General features: G+C 42.2%; 1 protein-coding gene across 1 annotated transcript in view; it reads right to left on the reverse strand.

Moving 5' to 3' along the window:
• The window catches only part of SORCS3 (sortilin related VPS10 domain containing receptor 3), a 587,544-nt gene that overhangs the window by 19,159 nt on the left and 547,294 nt on the right, over window positions 1-21,091 (reverse strand). Inside the window, exons 17-20 of the mRNA XM_041738191.1 lie at window positions 20,429-20,542; window positions 17,281-17,452; window positions 14,771-14,957; window positions 9,226-9,359 (exon numbers count right to left, since the gene is read on the reverse strand). Coding sequence (XP_041594125.1) covers window positions 9,226-9,359; window positions 14,771-14,957; window positions 17,281-17,452; window positions 20,429-20,542 — 607 coding nt within the window. The remainder of the gene's footprint in view (window positions 1-9,225; window positions 9,360-14,770; window positions 14,958-17,280; window positions 17,453-20,428; window positions 20,543-21,091) is intronic.

A 21,091-nucleotide genomic window follows, 5' to 3' on the forward strand; every position in this document is an offset into this window, starting at 1 on the left:
AATTATATATATGAGGTTCTAGAACAGGCAAATCTAATCTCTGATAGAAAAAAAAGGAGTGGTTGTTTTGGGAATTGGAGGTGGGTACCGACAGAGAAAGAGAATGTGAGAACTTTCCGGAGTGATGGTACATATATTTGGTACATATATTTTGACAGGAGTTTGGGTCACATGTGAATGTCTTTGTCAAAACTCAGAAAGTGTACATTCTGGATTTGTGCATTTGATCACTGATACCACCACGGGGGAAAACGTATAAGCAAATACTGAACTCTAGTTAGTGATTTTCAAACTGAAACATTTAGGACAAAGTGTATTGGTGTCTAAAATTTAAAATGAGTGAAAAAAATAAGATTAATTGATGGATGGACTGAAGAACAGAGAGATAATCAGACATGATAAAACAAAAATAGTAAATGTTAATGGTAGACTACAGAAGGTGGGTATGTAGATGTTCACTGTAAAATTACATCAACTTTAGTGTATGTTTGAAGTTTTCCATAATAAAATGTTGGGACAGAAAACATGAAATAAATAGTCAATGTGATTTTATTTTCCCTAATTCCATGAATGACTCTCTCTGACCATGGCTGTTTTCCATTGTCCTCCATATTGGATCCCTGTTCTCAGCTGTCATCTTCCCACCTCTCACTACCAGGTATTTTTCTCTCTTAACAGTTGTCTCTTCATGAAACCTTCACTATTTCCCTGTCATGGAATTTAGAGGTCCATGTGCCCCCCTCTCCTTTCTTTGCATACTCTTGTAGCCTTAGTCTAGTTGGTACTCTGTCAAGCAAAGGCATCACTTTTTAAAAAAAAATAAAAAATTCATTTATTTATTTTTGAGAGAGAGAGAACATGCAAGCAAGTGGGGTGGGGAGGGGCAGAGGGGGAGGGAGAGAGAGAGAATCTCAAGCAGACTCCCCACTGAGTGTGGAGCTTGACACAGAGCTTGATCTCACAACCCTGAGATCCTGACCTGAGCTGAAATCAAGAGTTGGATGCTTAACCAACTGAGCCACCCAGGTCATCTCTTGTGAGATGAGTGGAATTCTTCTTGTTCCTGCAGATCTGCTCTTCTCTCCATCTGGCTGCTACCCTAGGAGATCCAGGAGCCAAACAAGGGTGCAGGGCTGCAGGACAAATGGAATGCCATCTGTGGTAGGAGGGAGTGTGCCATCCTATCAGGCATTCAGGGCTCTGAGTCACAGCAAATAGTGCTGAATGGGAACACTTGGTCCCCAGGTGGCAGACCAAAGGCTTCTCTTCCATGCTAGGGAAGAGGCAGGAGCTAATTTTGTTTTCCGAATTGCCTTTGTTTTCATCAAGTGATATGGCATCATGGCTGATTTCACCTTCCTTGCAAAGCTGGATCACTCAATAGGATTTCTGAATTCTTTGTTGGCCACTAATATCTAGTGCGTAATGCTAAATTAAATCAAGTATTGTAAGGTTCATTTACTAAATCTATTAGGCAAGCAGACACATTTATTAAGCCAGACCTCTGTTAATCCAAGCAAATTGGCCTTTCAGAGCCCCACAAATCCAACTGGCGGATGATTGACTTCTCTGTCTCGGTGCTTTGTCCAAGCTGCAGGGCCAGCCCATGGTGAGACTCCTTGGAATAACACCTCATTCCCTACCCAGCTTGTGAGTTGCCTCCCTGCCCACAGAGAACCCTTATGTGCGACAGGTCACAGATTATCCACTGTGCCCAGAAAGATATCGACAAAGCTCTGAGTGACTATTTAGTTATGAGATTTCTACTTGACTAATGGAACAAGGAGCTTCAGGGAAATCTTTGGATGCAGCCTACACCAGTTTCCCAGACGCTGTAAGTCAAGTTAATATTGAACATTATAAACCTCCACAGTTTAAATGTATATCTTGAGAAAAGCTGCCATTTCCAAATTGGACAGACTAAGCAATCACTATGCTTGCCTTACTTAAAACCTGCAACAGATTTATATGGTTACATGTAAAAAAGTGTTTATCATATGAAGTGGAAAAGGCAGAATGTATAATTGTGGATATACTATGATTAGAACTATGCAAAACAACCTAAAACATGTACAAAGACCAGAATAAAATAAAGCAAAATGGTATCTATAGATGTGTTACGACTATGGGATTAAGGTGAAAATTCATATTTTGGGGAAAAAGTCCCCTCAATCACTCAAACCCTCTCTCTCTCTGTCTCTCTCTCTCACACACACACACACACATACACACATGCACACACACACACGTGCACACTCAAGACACATCTAAAAGCTCATCAAAAGTGTTTCACTGTATCCCTGGGAAAGTATCTCTGTCCCTGAATCTCGTTCTATCTTCTGTAATCCTATCCTAAATATGGATTTCTAAGACAAACAAAAATCATCATTTCTGCTATTCAAAGCCAACTGTTATCTCTCTTCCCTACCTTTTAGGGTTTTCTCTAAATTTCTGCCCAAATGAATCCTGTGTTTTGTCTGAATCCTTCTACACAGAACACAACCATGTCTTACCTTTCCATACAAATCTCTTTCCCTTTCTCTGCCTCATTTCCACCATTTTTTCAGTGCCAAGTTAAGACCAACTTCATCCATGACTCATTGCATGATCAGCAAGGCGTATATCCACCACCACCTAGGCTGTTTGACTGGGCCAGTAATATTACATCCCTACCACCATACCTTAAAGTATTTATATCTTTATGTTCTCAAACAGATTATTTCTAAATGGAAACAAATGGAATTTACACTGATTTGCATTCCTCACAACATCTGGCACAAAATATGGGCTCTTGAAAAAGATCCACAGAGTTACTGATGCAATTTTGCATCTCCCTGGTAAGTTTGTTGGTTTAAAAGACTATTGCTGGATTTTAGGAATGCTTCTTCTCTTCTATTTGCTTATACATCACACTTGCTCACCATCGTTGCATTTCTGTCCATCATGCCTTCTCTTATAGACTATAATCTCTTTGAAGGTAGAGACAATGTTGTATGTGCTCCTCTACTCTGGAGAACACCAAGTGAAGGGCTAGATATAAAGGCAGGGGTGAATGAATTCTTCTTGAGAGGTTGATTTAATTTAGTTATTTGGGTGAACCCGCCTAGTTCTTTTAGTTACCACACACATGCACACGCAACCATAAAACATTACTTTCTGAGGCTATTAGCCTAAGTGTTTTCTCTGAAAAATGGGATAATTTCTCCACCAGTAATGTCCTAATGATTAAATTAAATAATGTGTAGGAAGAGCCTCCTACAAAGAGCAGAAGTAGGAATAAATGCTCAAAATTAGTATTAGCTCCTTTTACAGATCAGTTTGCTATCCAAAGGGAACCAAAATAGCTCCAAAATAAGAGCGCTCACCAGAACACTCAAAGACACTCATTAATTTGCCAGTCAAATATGGCTCATTGGATCAATTATTGGGCAATGACGTCACCTTGATGTGTTTCTGGTATGGTGTTGGCAAGTAGCACTGCAAATATCCCTCTCTCAACTGGACCAAATAACCATTCTTAGAGGTGGGAGAGAAATCTATGGAACAGAGTCAGTTACATCATCAAGATTCTTAGCACATCTAAGTTACTAATATTTATTATTACTAATTCCTACTTGTTTATTATTAGTTACTAATAGTGATCACTATTACTATTCTGACATAATGACCCAAACTAAAGCTTAGAGAAATTGCATGATTTGACTAAAAAAATATAACAAAAAAGAATGTGAGTCTGGTCTGCAACCCAACTTTATCTTATTTCAAAATTACTCTATTCTGGGAATTTGTGCAGCACTTCATGCTCAAGCTCATAGATGAAATTCCTAAGTGAAGGAATATCTCAGGTCATCATCAAACAAAACTAAAACAAAACAAAGCAAACTATAATGTGATTCTGTAATTTAAAATTTACTCTCTCTTAATATGACATAATATAGATCAACTAGATAGATATTTCAAATAATAACTCAGTGATGTTTGTGAATTAGATATTCGTATCCTTGCTCTACATAAAGAAAAAACACTGAGATTTAGATCAGGAGATTTGTCAAAGAGAACACAGATAATCATTAGAGAAATAGAAACTTGGCTTTGCATCACTTTATCCACTTATGTGTTTATTTATCAAAATTTATTAGATACTAATCCAATAAAGGCTTTGAAATTCAGGTCTTATAATACTCAAAGAAAAAAGCACTGAAAGGGGAAAAATGATGCTGTAGAGAAATGCTGTGTCTCTGGCTCCTTGGGAGTTCTAAGTAACTCACTGTGTTGACAATGGCCAAGAACTGCCTCTTTGTGCATAGCAGCTTCAGTAAAGGTCACCAGGTAAATGAGCACTAACAGAAAAGAATTCCCTGGCTGGACAGCCAGAAGTTCTCAGGAGAAAAATGAGCTTAAAATCCTCTGTTTCTAATTTTCTCCTTCCAAAGGATCTTCTCTCTCTCTCTCTCTCTCTCTCTTTTCTTTCAGTTCACCATGTATGCCCACTGTTGATCAAAGCAGGATTTTAGAGTCTGTAACCTCTAGCAGACTAAGAGAGTGATGTCCCTAAAGCATTCTGGGGCTGGGGGTGGAACATGGTAGATGGAAGTTAGGAGACTTGGCTCTATAATTAATCAGATGTTTGTCCTTGGGATGCTCATCTCACACAGGGGACTTTTACTTCTCTAATGTACCAAATAGGGATCTTAATAACTAACTTCTGTATCTCTTGTCCTGGTGAATAATAAGCCCAGAAATCCAAAAGCATCACAACCTATTCTAAAAAACTGATTTGAAAGTATACAGCATGAATAATGTAAACAGAAAAGGGTCCCTTGGGTCCATATGTCTGGTTCTTTTATTAACCCATCCTAACTCCCAGTTTTCATTAAAAGCATCCATTTATTGAGTACCTAGTGTGTGCCAGGGAGATATATAGCATCTCACTTAGTTTTCTTTTTTTTCTTTTTTTTTTCACTTAGTTTTCACAACAGTCGAGATGATATAGGCATTATTCTCTCCAGTTTGTGTTGAGTGAATTAAATTTTAGCTCAAATAACTTCATTAAGCTCACACAGCCAGTATTGTCTCTGTCACTTCAAGGTCCATATTTTCACCACCATATCATGCTGCCTCCCTAAGAAAGAGCAGGGGTGAATTATCTCCCACTCTTATCATGTACAGAGTAAAGTTCTTTTTGGTCACCTCAAACAAACAAAACTATCATTGTTCATTCTTTTTTTAAAAAAGATTTTAGGGGCTCTCTTCCTCTTCGGAGGCGGAGAGCCCGTTTGTGCAAACGTCCAATAAACCCTCTTGCTAATTGCATCTGCCTGTCTGGGGTCTGAGTCTCTGGGGCGTCCGCCGGGACACGTTGGCACCCGTGAGCCAGGGTCCAACATTTGGGGGCTCGTCCGGGATCCGAGACGCCCCAGGCTCAATCCTAAGACCGGTAGGAGGTGAAGGCCCCGGTCTTTCAGCCAGGACCCAGTGGGCATCCTGATCAGCTCCTGCAGACTCTCCTCACCACGGAGGAGAGACCGCGCGTCTACAGAAAAACGTCCCCGGGGCGGATGGGAGGCCGCCCCAGCTGCCTAATGAAATCGAGGATGTTTTCCCCTTGGTTCCCCGACCTGGGACTACGACACTGCTGCTGGGAGGGAGCGGCTCCGTCTCTATCGCCAGGACAGGCTAAAGGCCTCCAGATTATCCAGCGCCAGATCTGGAAACCCCTTGCGGGTGCCTACCGCCCCGGAGACACAACCGGCCCACACCCGTTCCAGATCGGTGACTCCGTCTAGGTCAGGAGACATCAGTCCAGGACGCTTGAGCCCCGCTGGAAGGGCCCATACACTGTCCTACTGACCACCCCAACCGCCTTAAAGGTAGACGGCATTGCTGCTTGGGTCCACGCCTCACACGGCAAGCGCGCCCCATCAACGAGCACCGCTGACGCCAGCCAGGCGGACCGGGCGAGCCACCCCAATGGAAGCTCCACCGCACCCAAAACCCGCTCAAGATAAGACTTGCAAAAATTGTTCAATGACAGTTGTTATATTCCTACCTCTCCTAGCGCTCTTCACCTCCGCCAAAGGTGATCCTCATGCCCTCAAAAGGTTAACCTGGCAGGTACTAACGTCTGGGGGTGACGAGGTTTGGTCTATAACTAAGACCGCCCCCGTGGGAACCTGGTGGCCTAACCTATATCCTGACCTATGCAAGCTAACCATAGGGGCCCCTAGCCCATGGGACCTAGAGGGATACTTGGACACCTCTAGAGCCCCTAACCGAGAAAGCCCTCCAGGGCGACTGGGATTAGACCCATGGGGAGGATGTGGCACGCCTGACAGAAGGGCCATGCTCAGCACTCTTCCCTTTTATGTCTGTCCCGGGTACCACAGAGATCGCAGGCTAAATCCCACCTGTGGAGGAGGGGAACACTTCTATTGTAAAAATTGGGGGTGCGAGACTAGGGAGACACAGGATGAGAGGCCCTCCTCCTCCTGGGATTACATCACTGTCAAGGCTAACTATACTCACCCAGGGCTACCAGGAACTCTGCAATACTACCGCCCCGATTTTAGGGACTGACTCTTACCTGGAGCCCCAGCCGGGAACTTGGTGGGCATGCAACAAAGGCCTCACCCCCTGTGTGTCAGCTAAGGTTCTAAATAGCTCAAACGACTTCTGTGTCATGGTGCAGATCATACCCAGGGTGTTCTCTCACCCTGCTGAAACTCTAGAAAATCAGTATGATGAACATCCCACCCGATTTCGGCGCGAACCTGTCTCCCTAACCCTAGTCGTTATGTTGGGACTAGGGGTCGCTACTGGGGTGGGTACTGGCGCAGCTGCTCTGATCCAGGGCTCACGACGTCATATAGAACTCCAGGCAGCTGTAGATGAGGATCTACGGGCACTAGAGCAGTCCGTTTCTAAGTTAGAACAGTCCCTCACCTCACTTTCAGAAGTAGGACTCCAAAACAGGAGAGGCTTGGATTTACTATTCCTGAAAGAGGGAGGACTGTGTGCGGCCCTGGGAGAGGAATGCTGTTCTATGCAGACCATTCTGGAGTCATCAGGGACTCCATGGCCAAACTCAGGGATAGGCTAAATAAAAGACAAAGGGACCGGGAGGCCTAGCAGGGCTGGTTTAAAAGCTGGTTTAATCAGTCTCCCTGGTTGACCACCCTAATCTCTACCATTATGGGCCCTCTAGTTATCCTGCTCCTGCTGCTAACTTTCGGCCCCTGCACCCCTGCATCCTCATTGGCTGCTCCATTTCGTCCGAGAAAGATTGTCTGTTACCCAAGCTCTGGTATTAACTCAACAATGTTGGGCCCTCCAAACTGAAAAAAATAAATGTTCCCTTAGATTTTAAGATTAAAATCAGCCCAAACAAGAGGAGGGAATGAAGAAACCTCCCCCCTTGTAAGTAGGGCCAGCCCTAATCCAGAGGCAGCCCATCCAGGCGACTTCCTGAAATTTTAGCAACTAAAAGCATTCTGTTTACAATAAGAAAACCATTTCCCCCCACACCCTGATTGGAATGTCCCTGAATAGGTTCATGTTGACCCTCTGTGAAATCAATAACCTGAATGCTATGCGACTCCCAAGGTTCTTTTGTCTTTAAGAGGGTTTTTTTTTTTCCTTTTGCCTTTAAAAGATACCTGTAATTGCTAATCGGGGCTCTCTTCCTCTTCGGAGGCAGAGAGCCAGAGCCCATTTGCGCAAACGTCCAATAAACCCTCTTGCTAATTGCAAAAAAAATAAAATAAAATAAAAGATTTTAGGGCAGCCCGGGTGGCTCAGTGGTTTAGCGCTGCCTTCATCCCAGGGTGTGATCCTGGAGACCCAGGATCGAGTCCTGCATCAGGCTCCCTGCATGGAGCCTGCTTCTCCCTTTGCCTGGGTCTGTTCCTCTTTCTCTCTCTGTCTCTCTCTGTGCCTCTCATGAATCTTTAAAAAAAATATTTTATTTATTCATGAGAGAGAAGCAGAAACACAGACAGAGGGAGAAGCAGTCCTGCAGGGAGCCTGATGTGGGACTTCATCCCAGGACCCTGGGATCGTGCCCTGAGCCAGAGGCAGATGCTCAATCACTGAGCCACCCAGGCATCCTTGCTCATTCTTTTTTTTTTTTTAAAGGAATTACTACACTTGAACTAAATATTTATTTCTACATTCTAGAGATGTCCAGCATTTCCAAGTCTGATATGATATCATTCTTAAATTATTTTTTTTAAATGAAAGGTCTTGGGGTGCTTGGGTGGCTCAGTTGGTTAAGCGTCCAACTCTTGATTTCAGGTTATGATCTCAGGGTCATGGGATCAAGCCCAATGTTGGGTTCTACACTCAACACTGAGTTGGCTTGCCCCTCTCCCTCTGTTCTTCTCCCTACTAACTCTCTCCCTCTCTCCTAAATAAATAAAAAATAAATAAATAAATAAATAAATAAATAAATATTTAAACAACAACAACAACATAAAAAAAAAAACATGAAAAGTCTAAGATGAGCAATGCCAATCACATCAAGAATGGCCAAGGAAAATGTGAAGATAGAATCAGGAATAAAGAAAAACATTAACCTCTTACATTTAGGGACCCTCAGCCCAAATATTCCCAGCTCCTATTTTATAAGTGTGGTCACTATTGACACAAGCGTCACCATTACAAGCTACTGGGAGTAGGAAGGATATGCCAAGTTGACAGTCTGGCCCTCTTAGCTCCCTTCTTAGAGACTTGGCAGCATCCGCACCATCCCACCATCTTAGGTTCATCCCTAAGATGAACCCTGACCTCCCTGGGTCACCTAGTAGGTCTTGGAGAAGGGTTCTTTACATGCATTACCCCATCTGATCTTCAAGTCCTGCATTTAGAGATCTAATTCATATTTCCAGAAGGAACCACTGGATGTCAGAAGATGCACTTAACATTATATATCTTGTCAGTGGAAAGCCCAGGATTAAAACAAAATAAGGCAAATGAAGTTTTAAAAATATTGATTATGGAAGCAGGTTTCTCAAGGTACTCTTGCTTCCTTAGGATTGTTTGAACTTTCCCTATTATAATAATGAAATGGTAGAGAGACGTATGTGGTATTCAATTATGTGGATCCGTAGCTTCATTAAGTACTTCCTACTGCTCACATCCCCGGTGCCCCCAATATCAACATGGCAGCTGGAGCACAGGAGAAATTCGGTAGAGATCTACTCAGACATGGATCAGAAAAGGCCAAACCTTCGTGCTATTGCCGAACCACCAGAAATAGGTAAGGGTCCCCAGTTGACTGGGCCACACAACTGCACTGATGTTGACCTCCTTATTTCTTATGGCAACAAATGGCACTCGGAGATGAACATGCTCCACCGGACCTGACAGAACAAAAAACAGTGTCAGTGTTTATGTTCCTGGAATAAACAAACTTTATCATACTCCCAGATTCTTAATCTTAACCCCTATTACTATAAAATATAATAAAACAAGGATCGCCAACTCACAAATGTTGAGATGTGTGTGTGTGGTGCTTGAAATAAAGCACCTTGAATAATGGGGAACTCAAATCAGGCTTCAGACTTTTTGAGTGACACCCGAGATGCATTTACATTTGATGTGCCCAACCATGAATGCTTATGAACCTCCAATCCAAGGCAAAGCTACTTTCCTAGACACTTAGCCAATAAATAGGGAGATAAACAGCAGTCTTTCATTTCTGACAATTAGTCTGTATTGTGAGGTGGGATCAGTGCATCATATGGAGGGCTCTTCCATTATCCCTGATTGTTAATTGGTCCCATCCTCTTCAACCGTCCACCATTGCGCCTTGTCATCTGCAATACTCTGTGGGTGTCGTTCGGAAGCTGGCAAAGCTGTTTTACAAAGAGGAAAATAGGGCATCCCCCTAAATCAAAGGAGAAACAAATGCCAGGTTCCCAAATAATAAAAAAGCTGCTTGCAAAAAAGGTAACCAAATTTCTCTTCTTTTCCCTCAGAAAACTGATATAAGCAGCAACATACAAGAGCATATCCTACATAATAAATGAGGGCTGTAATTTAATGCATTTCCAAAATAAAATGAGAAGACGAAAGAAAATGTTGATGGGAAATATTACTGTGTCAGTGTCACACTCGGAGGTGGGGATGTGATTTTTCAACTCTGGGAGGTTTTCTCCTCTTCCCATACCTCTTTCCCTTCTTTTCCTTTTTCTCTCTTTGCCTTCCTTCCTTCTTCCTCCTTTCCCTTCCTTTTATCCCTCCTACTTAACAAATCCAGAGATTCTAGTTAGCTGTTCACACTCTGCTAGTGCATCACTTCCTGGTTTCTGCTATGATAGCGCTAATGTGCAAAAGTGGCTCAAGGTCAAGACTGCAGTCCACACATCTCCTTAGCCTGAGGGCCCTGAATTCTTCTTGCAGGTGGGACATTATCCTGACCACTCAGGCTTCACTGTTTACATCGTGGGTCATTTGGGAGACAGTTCATTTTAAAGGGAAGAAAACAGATGGCTTCTTCTCATTTCTGGTCTGGTTTAAATTTAGCTGCAGGATCCTTTTCTCTATCCCCAAGAGGCTTGACCCTACAGAGAGTATTACCCCATCCCCTGGCTTCCTTATCAGAATAAGAACATATGGATGGGATATGTGGATGTTAAAAGTACCATATCATTAATTAGGGGATGGCACTATTTCTACCGCTACCATCACCACCACCACCATCACTACCACCCCCATCACGGTCTCTGTGTATCATTGGGTAGAAGTCCCTCTAAGACATGGGAGCTCTTCTGAGTCTCATGGTGTTGTAGGTAAATTTATGTTGGGGAAGAAGGTGTTGGGGCAAAAACTGATGTTTAAATGAGGACAGCAGCCAGGTCTGCTTGCCACTCTCCATATTGTACCCTCTCAAACAAGCAACAAGTATTGGAGGATCTGTGTATCCTGACTGAGAGTACTCTCTGCCTACAGCACTCTGACTGGACCACAGAGCTAGAACCCTCAAGGTTTCTTCCAGCAAATAACTTATTCTAGCAAATCATTTCAACCTTTTTGCTTCAGAAACACATTTGGCTAAAGGTTTAATTATTTCCAATAAGAAGATCTGCTCAATTATTTTTGTATGGCTTGGTTGTTGGTGAAAATAAAAGAAACCACAAGGTATGAGAAAACACTGGGTACTTTTATGACTTTATTGACTCATTTTGAGGATTTTGTCTTTCTTTGTTGTTCATGTTTTACTGAACCATGGGGAAGAGAATGAGGCAGTGGGAAGGAGTCCCTGGCCAGCCATGTCCTAGCAGGGAGGTAAGAATTCTGTGTCTCACGGTAACACCTCAGAGTCTTTCTTAGGCACTCAGGTGCAGAGCTAATTCCTCTCTTGCTGGGAAAGGGGCCCTTACCCTTAATGTCAATGCTCCTGTTATTTCTCACCCTCAAAATACATGTAGCTCCTTCCCCTGGGCAACTCATCAGAACCTCGGTTAAGTGATGATACTGGTAATGCCTTGTGGTCCTGGAAATTCTTCTGTGCTTTCTGTCACTCAGGGGCCTTGGCCCAGCCACACATTGTTGGGTACCATGCCCCAAAAAATAAAAGGAGATCTCCTTCTTCCTAAACCCATGCCAAGAGAAGGGATACAGCTTCTATGAATTAACATACCATCAAACACAATCACATTTATTCCAGTTCTAAGATAAGCATGTTTGGCTAAATAGAATCTCAAGGAACAAGAACATCTAACAGCTTTTTAGGGCAAAGAACCCAAGCCAGAAGCTCTAGGCTTCAACCTAGGAACAGAACACCATGGACCAGGGAGAAGATTGCTAAAGGGATTCAGGAGGGAACACAGCAAAATCCTAAAATCCTCACTGTCAAATAGGGCTCTTTTTGATAAAAATCTAATAAGCTGTGTGAGATTGGTTATTATGGGCGGCTAACAACTACTTTTGTTAGCTAATGGCCCAAGGTGAGGCCAAGAGCAGTTTCCACTGTAATAACTGTCTGGTAAATGCAGCCATGATTGATTTGGAGGGAATTATGAGCATGATAAAAGTTTCAAGGAACATTTCCTCCTTCATGCACATAACCCACAGTATAAATCAGTTCCTTGCTATTGTGTTTTTTGCCCCGAAGATACACTGGTCTTTGCACCCTTCAGGCAAGGTCCACTATTGGTAGAATTAGGAATACGGGTGGGGCAGGTCGTTGGGATACAGGAAAGTAAATTTTCTCTGTCTTCATTTTTAAATGCAGCAGAAGTGTGCAGGCAGAAAGTTAGTAGGAAGTCCTTAGTAATTGCTATAACAAGTAACATTCATCATGTGCCAAGCTGGTGCAAGTGGTATTTTGTATACTGTGCAGGAAAATGTTCACATAGGCCTGAAACTGCCATCCTTAGAAAGACTTGTGTGCAAGATTAGCCCTTGCTAGCATCTGGAAACTTGGCTTTGAGACTTAACTGATAAGAGTGGTTCACCACACCTAGACCGTTTATGCCAAAATATTCTAAATATGTATTTTCCTTAGGATGTCTGGAATTTTGGCATATGCTTGGCAGTGGATGCCTACTTGACCAGTCCCCAATAAAAACCATGGGTACAAGTCTCTAAGGAGCTTCCTGGCAAAAAGCCCTTCTTACATGTTGCTAGAACTACTGGTTGGAGGAATTTCATGTCTTACATGACACCACAGGGAGAGGACTCCTTGGAGGTCACAACTGGTTTGCTCCAGGCTTTGCCCCATTGCCCTTTTCCCTTTGCTGATCTTGTTTTTTCTCCTTTTGTTGAAATAAATTATAGTCTGAGTATGCTTCTATGTTGAGACTATCAGTCCTTTTAGTGAATCAACAAACATGAGGAGGTGTGGTCCTGGGGACCCCTGAGCCATACACATAATCCAAATTGATTCTCATAGCTTCCCTATAACCTAAATATTAAAGATGAGGATTCAGAAGTTTGTAAAGAGCAAGAAAGTTGACCAGTATTAGATATTTAACAAAGAGATATGATCAGATTTCAAACAGAGTCCATCCTTCTGCTCTAAACCCTGGGTTATGAATACCTTGCACATCACCTGCCTGGGTCTTTGACGTGGTGCTTCTGACACAGAATGAGTATAGTTGGTGTAGTGTGGTCCATTTCTAGCAGCACCTGCCCTCCCCCAGGGACTTGAAGAATGCCATATATATATCAACAAACATTTGCTGAGTAAATTAGTAAATAATTGGATGTTTTATTTATATTTCCTATATGCTTTTATAATAGCCCCTTGAGTCAAGGTATCAGTTAGAATTAAGCCATTTTAATGTTGGAGTTCAGAAGACCCACAGTAGAAATAATTTACCTCATGGTCATGCAGCCTGACATCTTTAGGGATATAACTGATCTGTGTTCCGGGTGTCCCCCCATGCACTTCCCCAATCACTGTTGGTCCTTGTGCTACTATTAGGATCAAATGCTAAGAGACTAAGTAGCTTACTGTTTTCTAGAAACCTTTTAAATGCGGGTTGTTTATATAGTAGAGTTTGTTATCATTGAGTTGGAGGCACTCTTTATATTCACTTAGACTTTTTAAAATATAAATTTCACCATAAGTAGCATATTACTCCCAAAACATCATAAGGTATGTAAATCAGAACTACAGAATTCCTTAGGCTTGTGAGTATCACTTATAAAGACACAGGAAATCAATACCAAGCCCCATAACAATATGTCTTGATCCAATATTTTAAAATCATAATATTTAAGTTTCAGTTTACATGAACTAAGTCTCAGGATAGAAGATATACATATCCAGTACAAAGTACTTTGGGACTTCAGCTGTTGTTTGGTTTGTGCCACGCAATAGTCAGTAGCAATGAAATATGTTCTAGGACAAAAAAAAGAAGAAAGAAGAAAGAAGAAAGAAGAAGAAGAAAAGAAGAAGAAGAAGAAGAAGAAGAAGAAGAAGAAGAAGAAGAAGAAGAAGAAGAAGAAGAAGAAGGAGGAGGAGGAGGAGGAGGAGGAGGAAGAAGAAGAAGAAGGAAGAAGAAGAAGAAGAAGAAGAAGAAGAAGAAGAAGAAGAAGAAGAAGAAGAAGAAGAAGAAGAAAAGAAAGAAAGAAAGAAAGAAAGAAAGAAAGAAAGAAGAAAGAAAGAAAGAAAGAAAGAAAGAAAGAAAGAAAGAAAGAAAGAAAGAAAGAAAATTTAGAGAATCTTTAGAATTGTTCATAACAGGAATGAACTTCCAGTAACCTTGTATGTAAGAATTAAGTTCTTTTGTGTGTTCAGTACTACATTTTAAAAAAGCTAAACATGCTTCTTTAATCCTTCTTTAGCTCTTCCAGCAGAGATTAGAAATTTACTTCTTTTTGGGCTACCTTCATTCACAGCAGCTTGAAAGTGAATCTGTGGCCATGAACTGGATGGGTTTCTTCTTCCTCTATCCTTAGGAGTCTCCATAGCAAAGATTACCCAAATATGTGTCTGCAAGTACCCAAATGTGTGTCTGCAAGTACGTAATTCCATCAGAATATAGTGGAACTGAAAAGAAGGGGCCAGTTGGTCATGTTAACCAAACTTTCAGAATAATCTACTTCAGTATCAGAAACCTGAAACACAGTTCAGAATAATCTACTTCAGTTCCAGAAAACTGAAACACAGATGAGCACACATCTCAGTCTTTCAATGTGGGTCATTATTTGGGGCAGTAGTCACACCAAATGCAGTCTCAGCTCTGTATCCCAGAAGTCTGGACAGTGGGATTTGTCAACTGGAAGGAACGTAAGAAAGGAAATGGTTCATGCTACTTACAAACCACGTGCAGGAAGAGGACAGCTGTGTCTGAGCCCAGGTTGTTCTCTGCATAGGCCGTCACCTGGAAGATCCCCGCACTCTTGTACACGTGCCTGATGCCATCCTCGATGGGGCTGAAGTTAGCATAGGACACTGCAATTCCATCCCCAAAGTCAAGCTGGATGTTTGTCCTTTGGAGATCTCCCTGAAAGGGGGGCATAGCTGTTGGCCGGGGCACATTGCCATGGCCCAGTCTGACTCCTATTCAATGCTTGGTCCTGTGCCTTCAGCATCACCCTCCTGAGGACCCAGAGCCTTTCCCAGGGGGCGAAGCACCCTACACACAATCATCAGTCTCTTAGGTGATACCTACTGGGCACTATGGGCAGGTACTATGGACCTGTTAACCCCAGGTGCCCAAGCTCGAGGCAGCCTGAGCTGGTTGAATGGGCACTGGGGCACTAAGAGATAATGTAAAGCCTCTAGGGAGCTCTGGAGTGGGACAGCCAAGGCATTCTCTAGTTCCCTCAACTACATGGTTTCACTATTCCTCTCCTGTGTCAAAAAATAACAATAGCAAAAATAGTAACAGCTAAGACTTATAAAGTTTCTTTTCAGTTCCAAGGAATTAATCTCACAACTCTATAATGCAGAAAGCATTACTTTCCCCATTTTACAAATGGGGGCAAAAATACATAAAATAAGTAGACCAAAGTCTCACAGCTGGTAGTGGAAGAGATAAGTTTGGAACCCAGGCAGTCTGGTTTCAATACTAATGCTTTCAACTACATTGCTATAATTATAATTGTTCCTATGTTTTAAGATTTAGTACTGTGTTCAAAGCATTATGCTAATCACTTAACACATACTATATACTACACTTTCAAAATAGCTCTGTGAGGTAGGATGATTATTCCCAGTCTAGACATGAATACTGCATACCAGTCAAAATTTTATCTGTGCTCTGTTGACCTTGGATTTTCCCTAACCTGTCTTAGCCCCTCTACCCTGAAGCCTCTTCCAACCATCCCAGCTCACAGATTTCTCTGCTCGTAGAAGGCCAAGAGCCCCCCCAGGTGCCACCTGGTGGTGTGATGGCATCCGTTCAGGTGAGTGCATCTTCCCATCCCAAGCTGATGCTCGGCTTCTTAAGAGCTGATGTTGAACCCCACCCTTATTCTTCCTTCCTCCCACTAGACTGGGTCAACACTTTGGATAAATGCAATTGAACCTGACCACAAAACAAGGATCCTAGATGAGAAACAAGAATCAGTTCTATTTACAAAGATAGTTGATGGAATAAAAAGGGGTATAGATCATTTTGGAACTGTGAGCCAATCCCTCTGTCCAGTGAATCTGCACTGATCACAGTTTCATGTTCTACGTCTTCCCCCATGGCAACCCAGATGTGAGTGAAATATTGATACGTGCTCCCCTGCCCCCCACACAATGTTGACTACCCTTGAGTTTATGAATATAAATTGAAGTAGAAATGAACTGGAGGCAATTCAAATGGATAAGATCGTGGCTCTTCATATCCATTCAAGAGAAGGTTTTTATAGCTCTGGTCCTGGAAACTCCCTAGTGGAAATGTGATAATGACCTCCTGTGAATGTTAAAGTCCCTTAATTCAAGTGCCCAGTGTGGGTGAAGGCTGAAGAATCTGTCAACCCAGGATAAGGAACCTTCACCATCCTGTACAGTATGGGCCAGACTTTAAAGGTTTCTGAAGTATTCATGTTTAGAGGAAAAAAAAAAAAAAAACTCCTGGCCTGCTTTGGTCTCTTTCCAAGATCTGAAGAGCACAGAGCAATTTGCATACAAATTTGAGGGCTTTGTAAATCAGGCAAGCTTTCTTGCCCCACCACCTCAGCAAGGAGTGCCTGAAAAGCTCCCTGGTTTGGGAAGGAGATGAAATAGCTTATATAGGGAGCAAGAAGCGTAAGACACAGCTATTTCCATCCTGGAATGAATGAATGCGGGCTGATTTTACTGTCCTGATTGCAAAAGACACTAAAAAATGAAATAATGGAGAAACTTGCCGATGGAAAAGCAACTAATGTGACATTCTTTATACAAATAAGTTCAAAGGATTGTAATAATCTTACCCCACATTCACACTCATACTTTCAAGACCCTCTGAAAAGGCCTTGTGGGCCTTTTTAATCAGGAAGGTTAAGGGTTAGGATAAAGCAAAACAGGTTCCTGGGAGCAACAGGAAAAATAGGAATTCCCTTCTCCTGTTAGAGTTTAGACTATATGGTCTTCTGGTGATAAACATTCCTTCCACAAAGTAGACCCTAAAGGGGGACCTCAAAGGATACATCTGCCCAGAGACAAGTGGGCCGGGGAACCTGGGTCTGCGGTATGGGAGAAAGGGAAGAGGGTCCCTAATATCTAAGCCTTCTTTTACCCCAGGTGTCTTTCGCCATTGACTCTGGTATTGGGATCTGTGGGGATACATGATCTTTCTTTTCTTCCCTCTCTGGGAAGTGAGTTATGACCTCAGAGACCAGGACAACACCTACCTCCTCCATGAGGATGATGAAGGTTGCATTATGCCCCTGTTCTGCCACCAGGCGGCCATCAGTCGTCACCACGTGGAGGCCTCGAGGGGCTTTTCCTGGACACATCTGGGCCTTGGCTGTGTACTTCTCCCTCAGCCCGTCCGTGCAGTTGTTGGACACAATCCGCCGGTACCTGAGGAGTATTGACAGGTGCCAGTGTTGTGGGGCAAGCACGTGTGCACATGTGTGCATGTTAGAAAGGGGGTGTGGGAAAGCCACAGGGAGAGGTGTTTCGTGCAGCTGCTCCTGAAAACTGAGTCTCAAGGAAGAAAGCCATTTAAGGAGCCAAACAAATGTTGAGGAACTGCTATCCCTCCATCTGAGGAAGAGCAGCTCTTTAAACATTATTATTGATCCTACCTGGTGAGCCACGGATCACATCAGTGTCTAAAACAGCCAAGAAAAAGCAATGTCTGACTCACATGCAAGACAGAAGGAGGCAGACCCACCAGACTAGTGGAGCAAGAGAAGCGAGAAGTGCTCCTCTCTGTAATGGAGGGACTTGTTTTTATTTCCCCAAGGCTGTCTCCAGTTCTGTGTGCCCAAAAAGCAGCCAAAGGATCAGACTTCTAACTCTGATTTGTCAGGAAGCTTTTTCCTGCTCCCCTTTACCCCCAGGCCATCCATCCATGCTTTAATACCTAATTGTCCTGACTCTGGAGCCCATAGGCTATTTTACGACACATTTTCTCTCCTTACTAATATTTCTCTTCCCACTCAATGCAAATGCCAGATCAGAAGCCCAAGTTTGAAGCTCCTATTCAGTCTTACTGATAAATTAGCTCAGAGAGGAAGCTAGTCTAAGAAACCTCCCCACAAAGCACGGTGGCCTTTTAGAACAAGAGCATCTCTGTGCAGTGATGCCATGCCATCTTGCTTGACCACTGATCCCAGCATGGGAAGCCAAGCCAACAGCTTGTCCAAAGTCCTGACCTGCAGGACAGACATTATTTCCACTATCTATAAGGCTGCATACAATCAGCCTTCTGGTAAAACCACGTAATATAAATGCACCATCATCACGACCATCATTATATCATGTCTTCTTTTACCCTGTATGTCAGGAGTAATTAACCCAACCATCCATGTTGCCTTCTTCTAATAGCCCCTCAGTTGAAAGCAGATGAAACAAAATTCTTTATGAATGATATTTATCTTCCACTATACCTGATATTTTCCCACCCCTCAAACACTGCTGAACTACTAGCCCTATATCTCCATCCAAAGATCTCAGGAGGATATTAAGCAAATGCTGTGTGTAGTTACTTCCTCAGATAGAATTACAGTATATCCCCTTGTAGATACACATTATTTTTAATTGCCAGCTGAGCTCACAATGGGTCTAGAGCTATATCCAATATGCTAACCACTTTTTACCTGTGACTACTGAGCACTTAAAATGTGGTTAGTCTTGCATATTGAAATGATACTATTTTTGACATATTAGGTTAAATAACATATATTATTAAAATCAATTTTTCCTTAAATTTTTTTAATGTAGCTACTAGAAAATTTTAAACTATATATGTAGCTCATATTATCGTTCTTTTGGTCAGCATGAGTCTAAGGAATCAAGCTTTTGTAATCAGTTTATACTTTCTTGCTGACTTTTAGTCATTTATAGGATATTTAATTTTTACTTATGGCAGATATTTTGGTGGGTACCATATCCTAATGCAAACTTGATATCCTCTACTCTTCTTCTTCAACCTCAACTGCCCAGCTGGTTGACAACTTGTAATGTAAGCAAACATTTAAGCAACCTAGAGATAAGTGTAGACATTTGTAGTAAATCTTTTGAAAAAAAAACTTATCTTTCCCTTTCATCTCCCTGATTTATTTGGCTGGCTATTTGAGGTTTTGTTATACCTAAGTTGCTTAAAATTAGGTATACCTATCATGTCACATGATCATAGGGGATGTTGTTATGCAATCCTCTTCCAGTTTTGCCCCAGGTGTGCTCTGGCTTGTAATTTGGCGGCCTAGAACATAGCACTATGTTCTCTGATACTATTTCTCTTAAGTTCATTCTGCTGGATCTACAGTTTGAATGGCTTAAATCCCTGAACCAGATACCTACAATAAAATAATATCAAAAGTGCTTAAGCCCCAGATCAAGCCCCAGCAACAGTCCCCTAAGAACTCAATATTGAGCTAAAATTTCTTGTGTTTCAGCAGCTCATTCCCCTCAGCACATCTCTTCCATCACTTTTTTTCCCCCTCTGTTAACATCACTTGGGTACCTACCAGTATTCTATAACCAGAGAAGGTAAAAGTACTGAGATGGTGAGTAACTGGTACGGCATGGCAGAGGATCCATTGGATGAGTTGAGAATGGAGTCCAGAACACCTTTGTCCTCTGCTACTCAAAGAATAGTCCCAGGGCCAGCAATGTCAACATCGCTGGGCAGCTTCTTAGAGATGAAGGATCTCAGTCCCACCCCAGATCTACGAAATCAGAAGCTGCATTTTAACTAGAGCACCAGGTGATTCACACCACATTGAAATTTGAAAAGTGCTGTCTCAGACCACCAATCCATTTTCCAAATCTGTTCTGGGCCATGGAGGTGGCAGAGGAGAGGGGAAGACAGCAAGTCTTTGAGGAAATATTTTCTCAACCACCTGAGTAATTGTAGGTGAGCAGAGGAAGAAACACACACATAACCTGACAATTACAGAAAGTGTGACTTGACCTTATTCCAGGAAGTCCTCGAACAGGACTTTTGAATTTGCAGTTTCAGTTTCCAGCATCAGTCTAGGAGAGCTTCAGTCCATCCATCCCTGGAGAGTACTATCATATGTGCCTACCACTTGTATTAATTTATTTCCCTCAGGAACCCCCAAAATGAGGTGGCATCTCTTTCCAGAAGAGAAGGCCTGACCAAAACAATAGCTATGATCTGCCAGAAGCAAATGGAAAAGGGTATTAAAATCTGGTAATCTGGAATCTCTTCAGACATTCCAAAAAAGCTGCTCTCAGCTTTCTTCAGAAGCCACTTGCAAACAAAGTATCTATGCTCCATCTTGCTTCAACAGAAATGCTATCTTTGATCCCAAACTAGGGAAACAGGAGAATAGTGAATAAAGTTTCTTCAGGTGTTTTACTTACCCAGTGCTATTAAGGTAGCTTTGACCAAGGCTGCAGTCCTTTGACGGGGATGCTGGGTTGTACCAGAAAGCTGGGACACACTGGCTCTCTCCATGTCTCTCATAGCCATAGTCACTGTCCAGAAAATGAATATTGTTCACTGGTATAGATGCACAAATGCTAACACAACCGCAGACACACACAAACACAAATACATCCCTATAGTCTTCCAAAAAGCTGCAATGCATTCTCTCAAATAATCCCAGTGAGAGCAAGTATTTATACTCTGAGAATGGAGTTTTAGATTTAGGAAAAAAAATCCCAAATCATTGGAAATCCAGTGTGCAGAAGGAATAGTGCATTATCAAATGAAGATTCCAGTTTAAACAAAGGTATGGATGTACATGATGTAGCAGGTACACTGGCTGGAGGTGGGTGTCAGGGATGCTAGAAGCTTAAAAGCATACTCTGGATCACAGTGGAGTTACTGACATAAGTGAATGACAACGAGAAGATGATTTTAAAGGTCAAGATTCATTTCTGGGTAAGATTTCACAGGTGTTATTCCAAAATTAATTTCATAGCTTTTATTTTAATTTTTCCTACAAAGTCTTTCTCAAACAGATACATTTGCATTCACATAATACAAACAGCCAAATTGTCCCAAATACATATAACACAGGT

This window comes from Vulpes lagopus, chromosome 2, assembly GCF_018345385.1.
Source record: "Vulpes lagopus strain Blue_001 chromosome 2, ASM1834538v1, whole genome shotgun sequence".
NCBI classification, from domain to species: Eukaryota; Metazoa; Chordata; class Mammalia; order Carnivora; family Canidae; genus Vulpes; species Vulpes lagopus.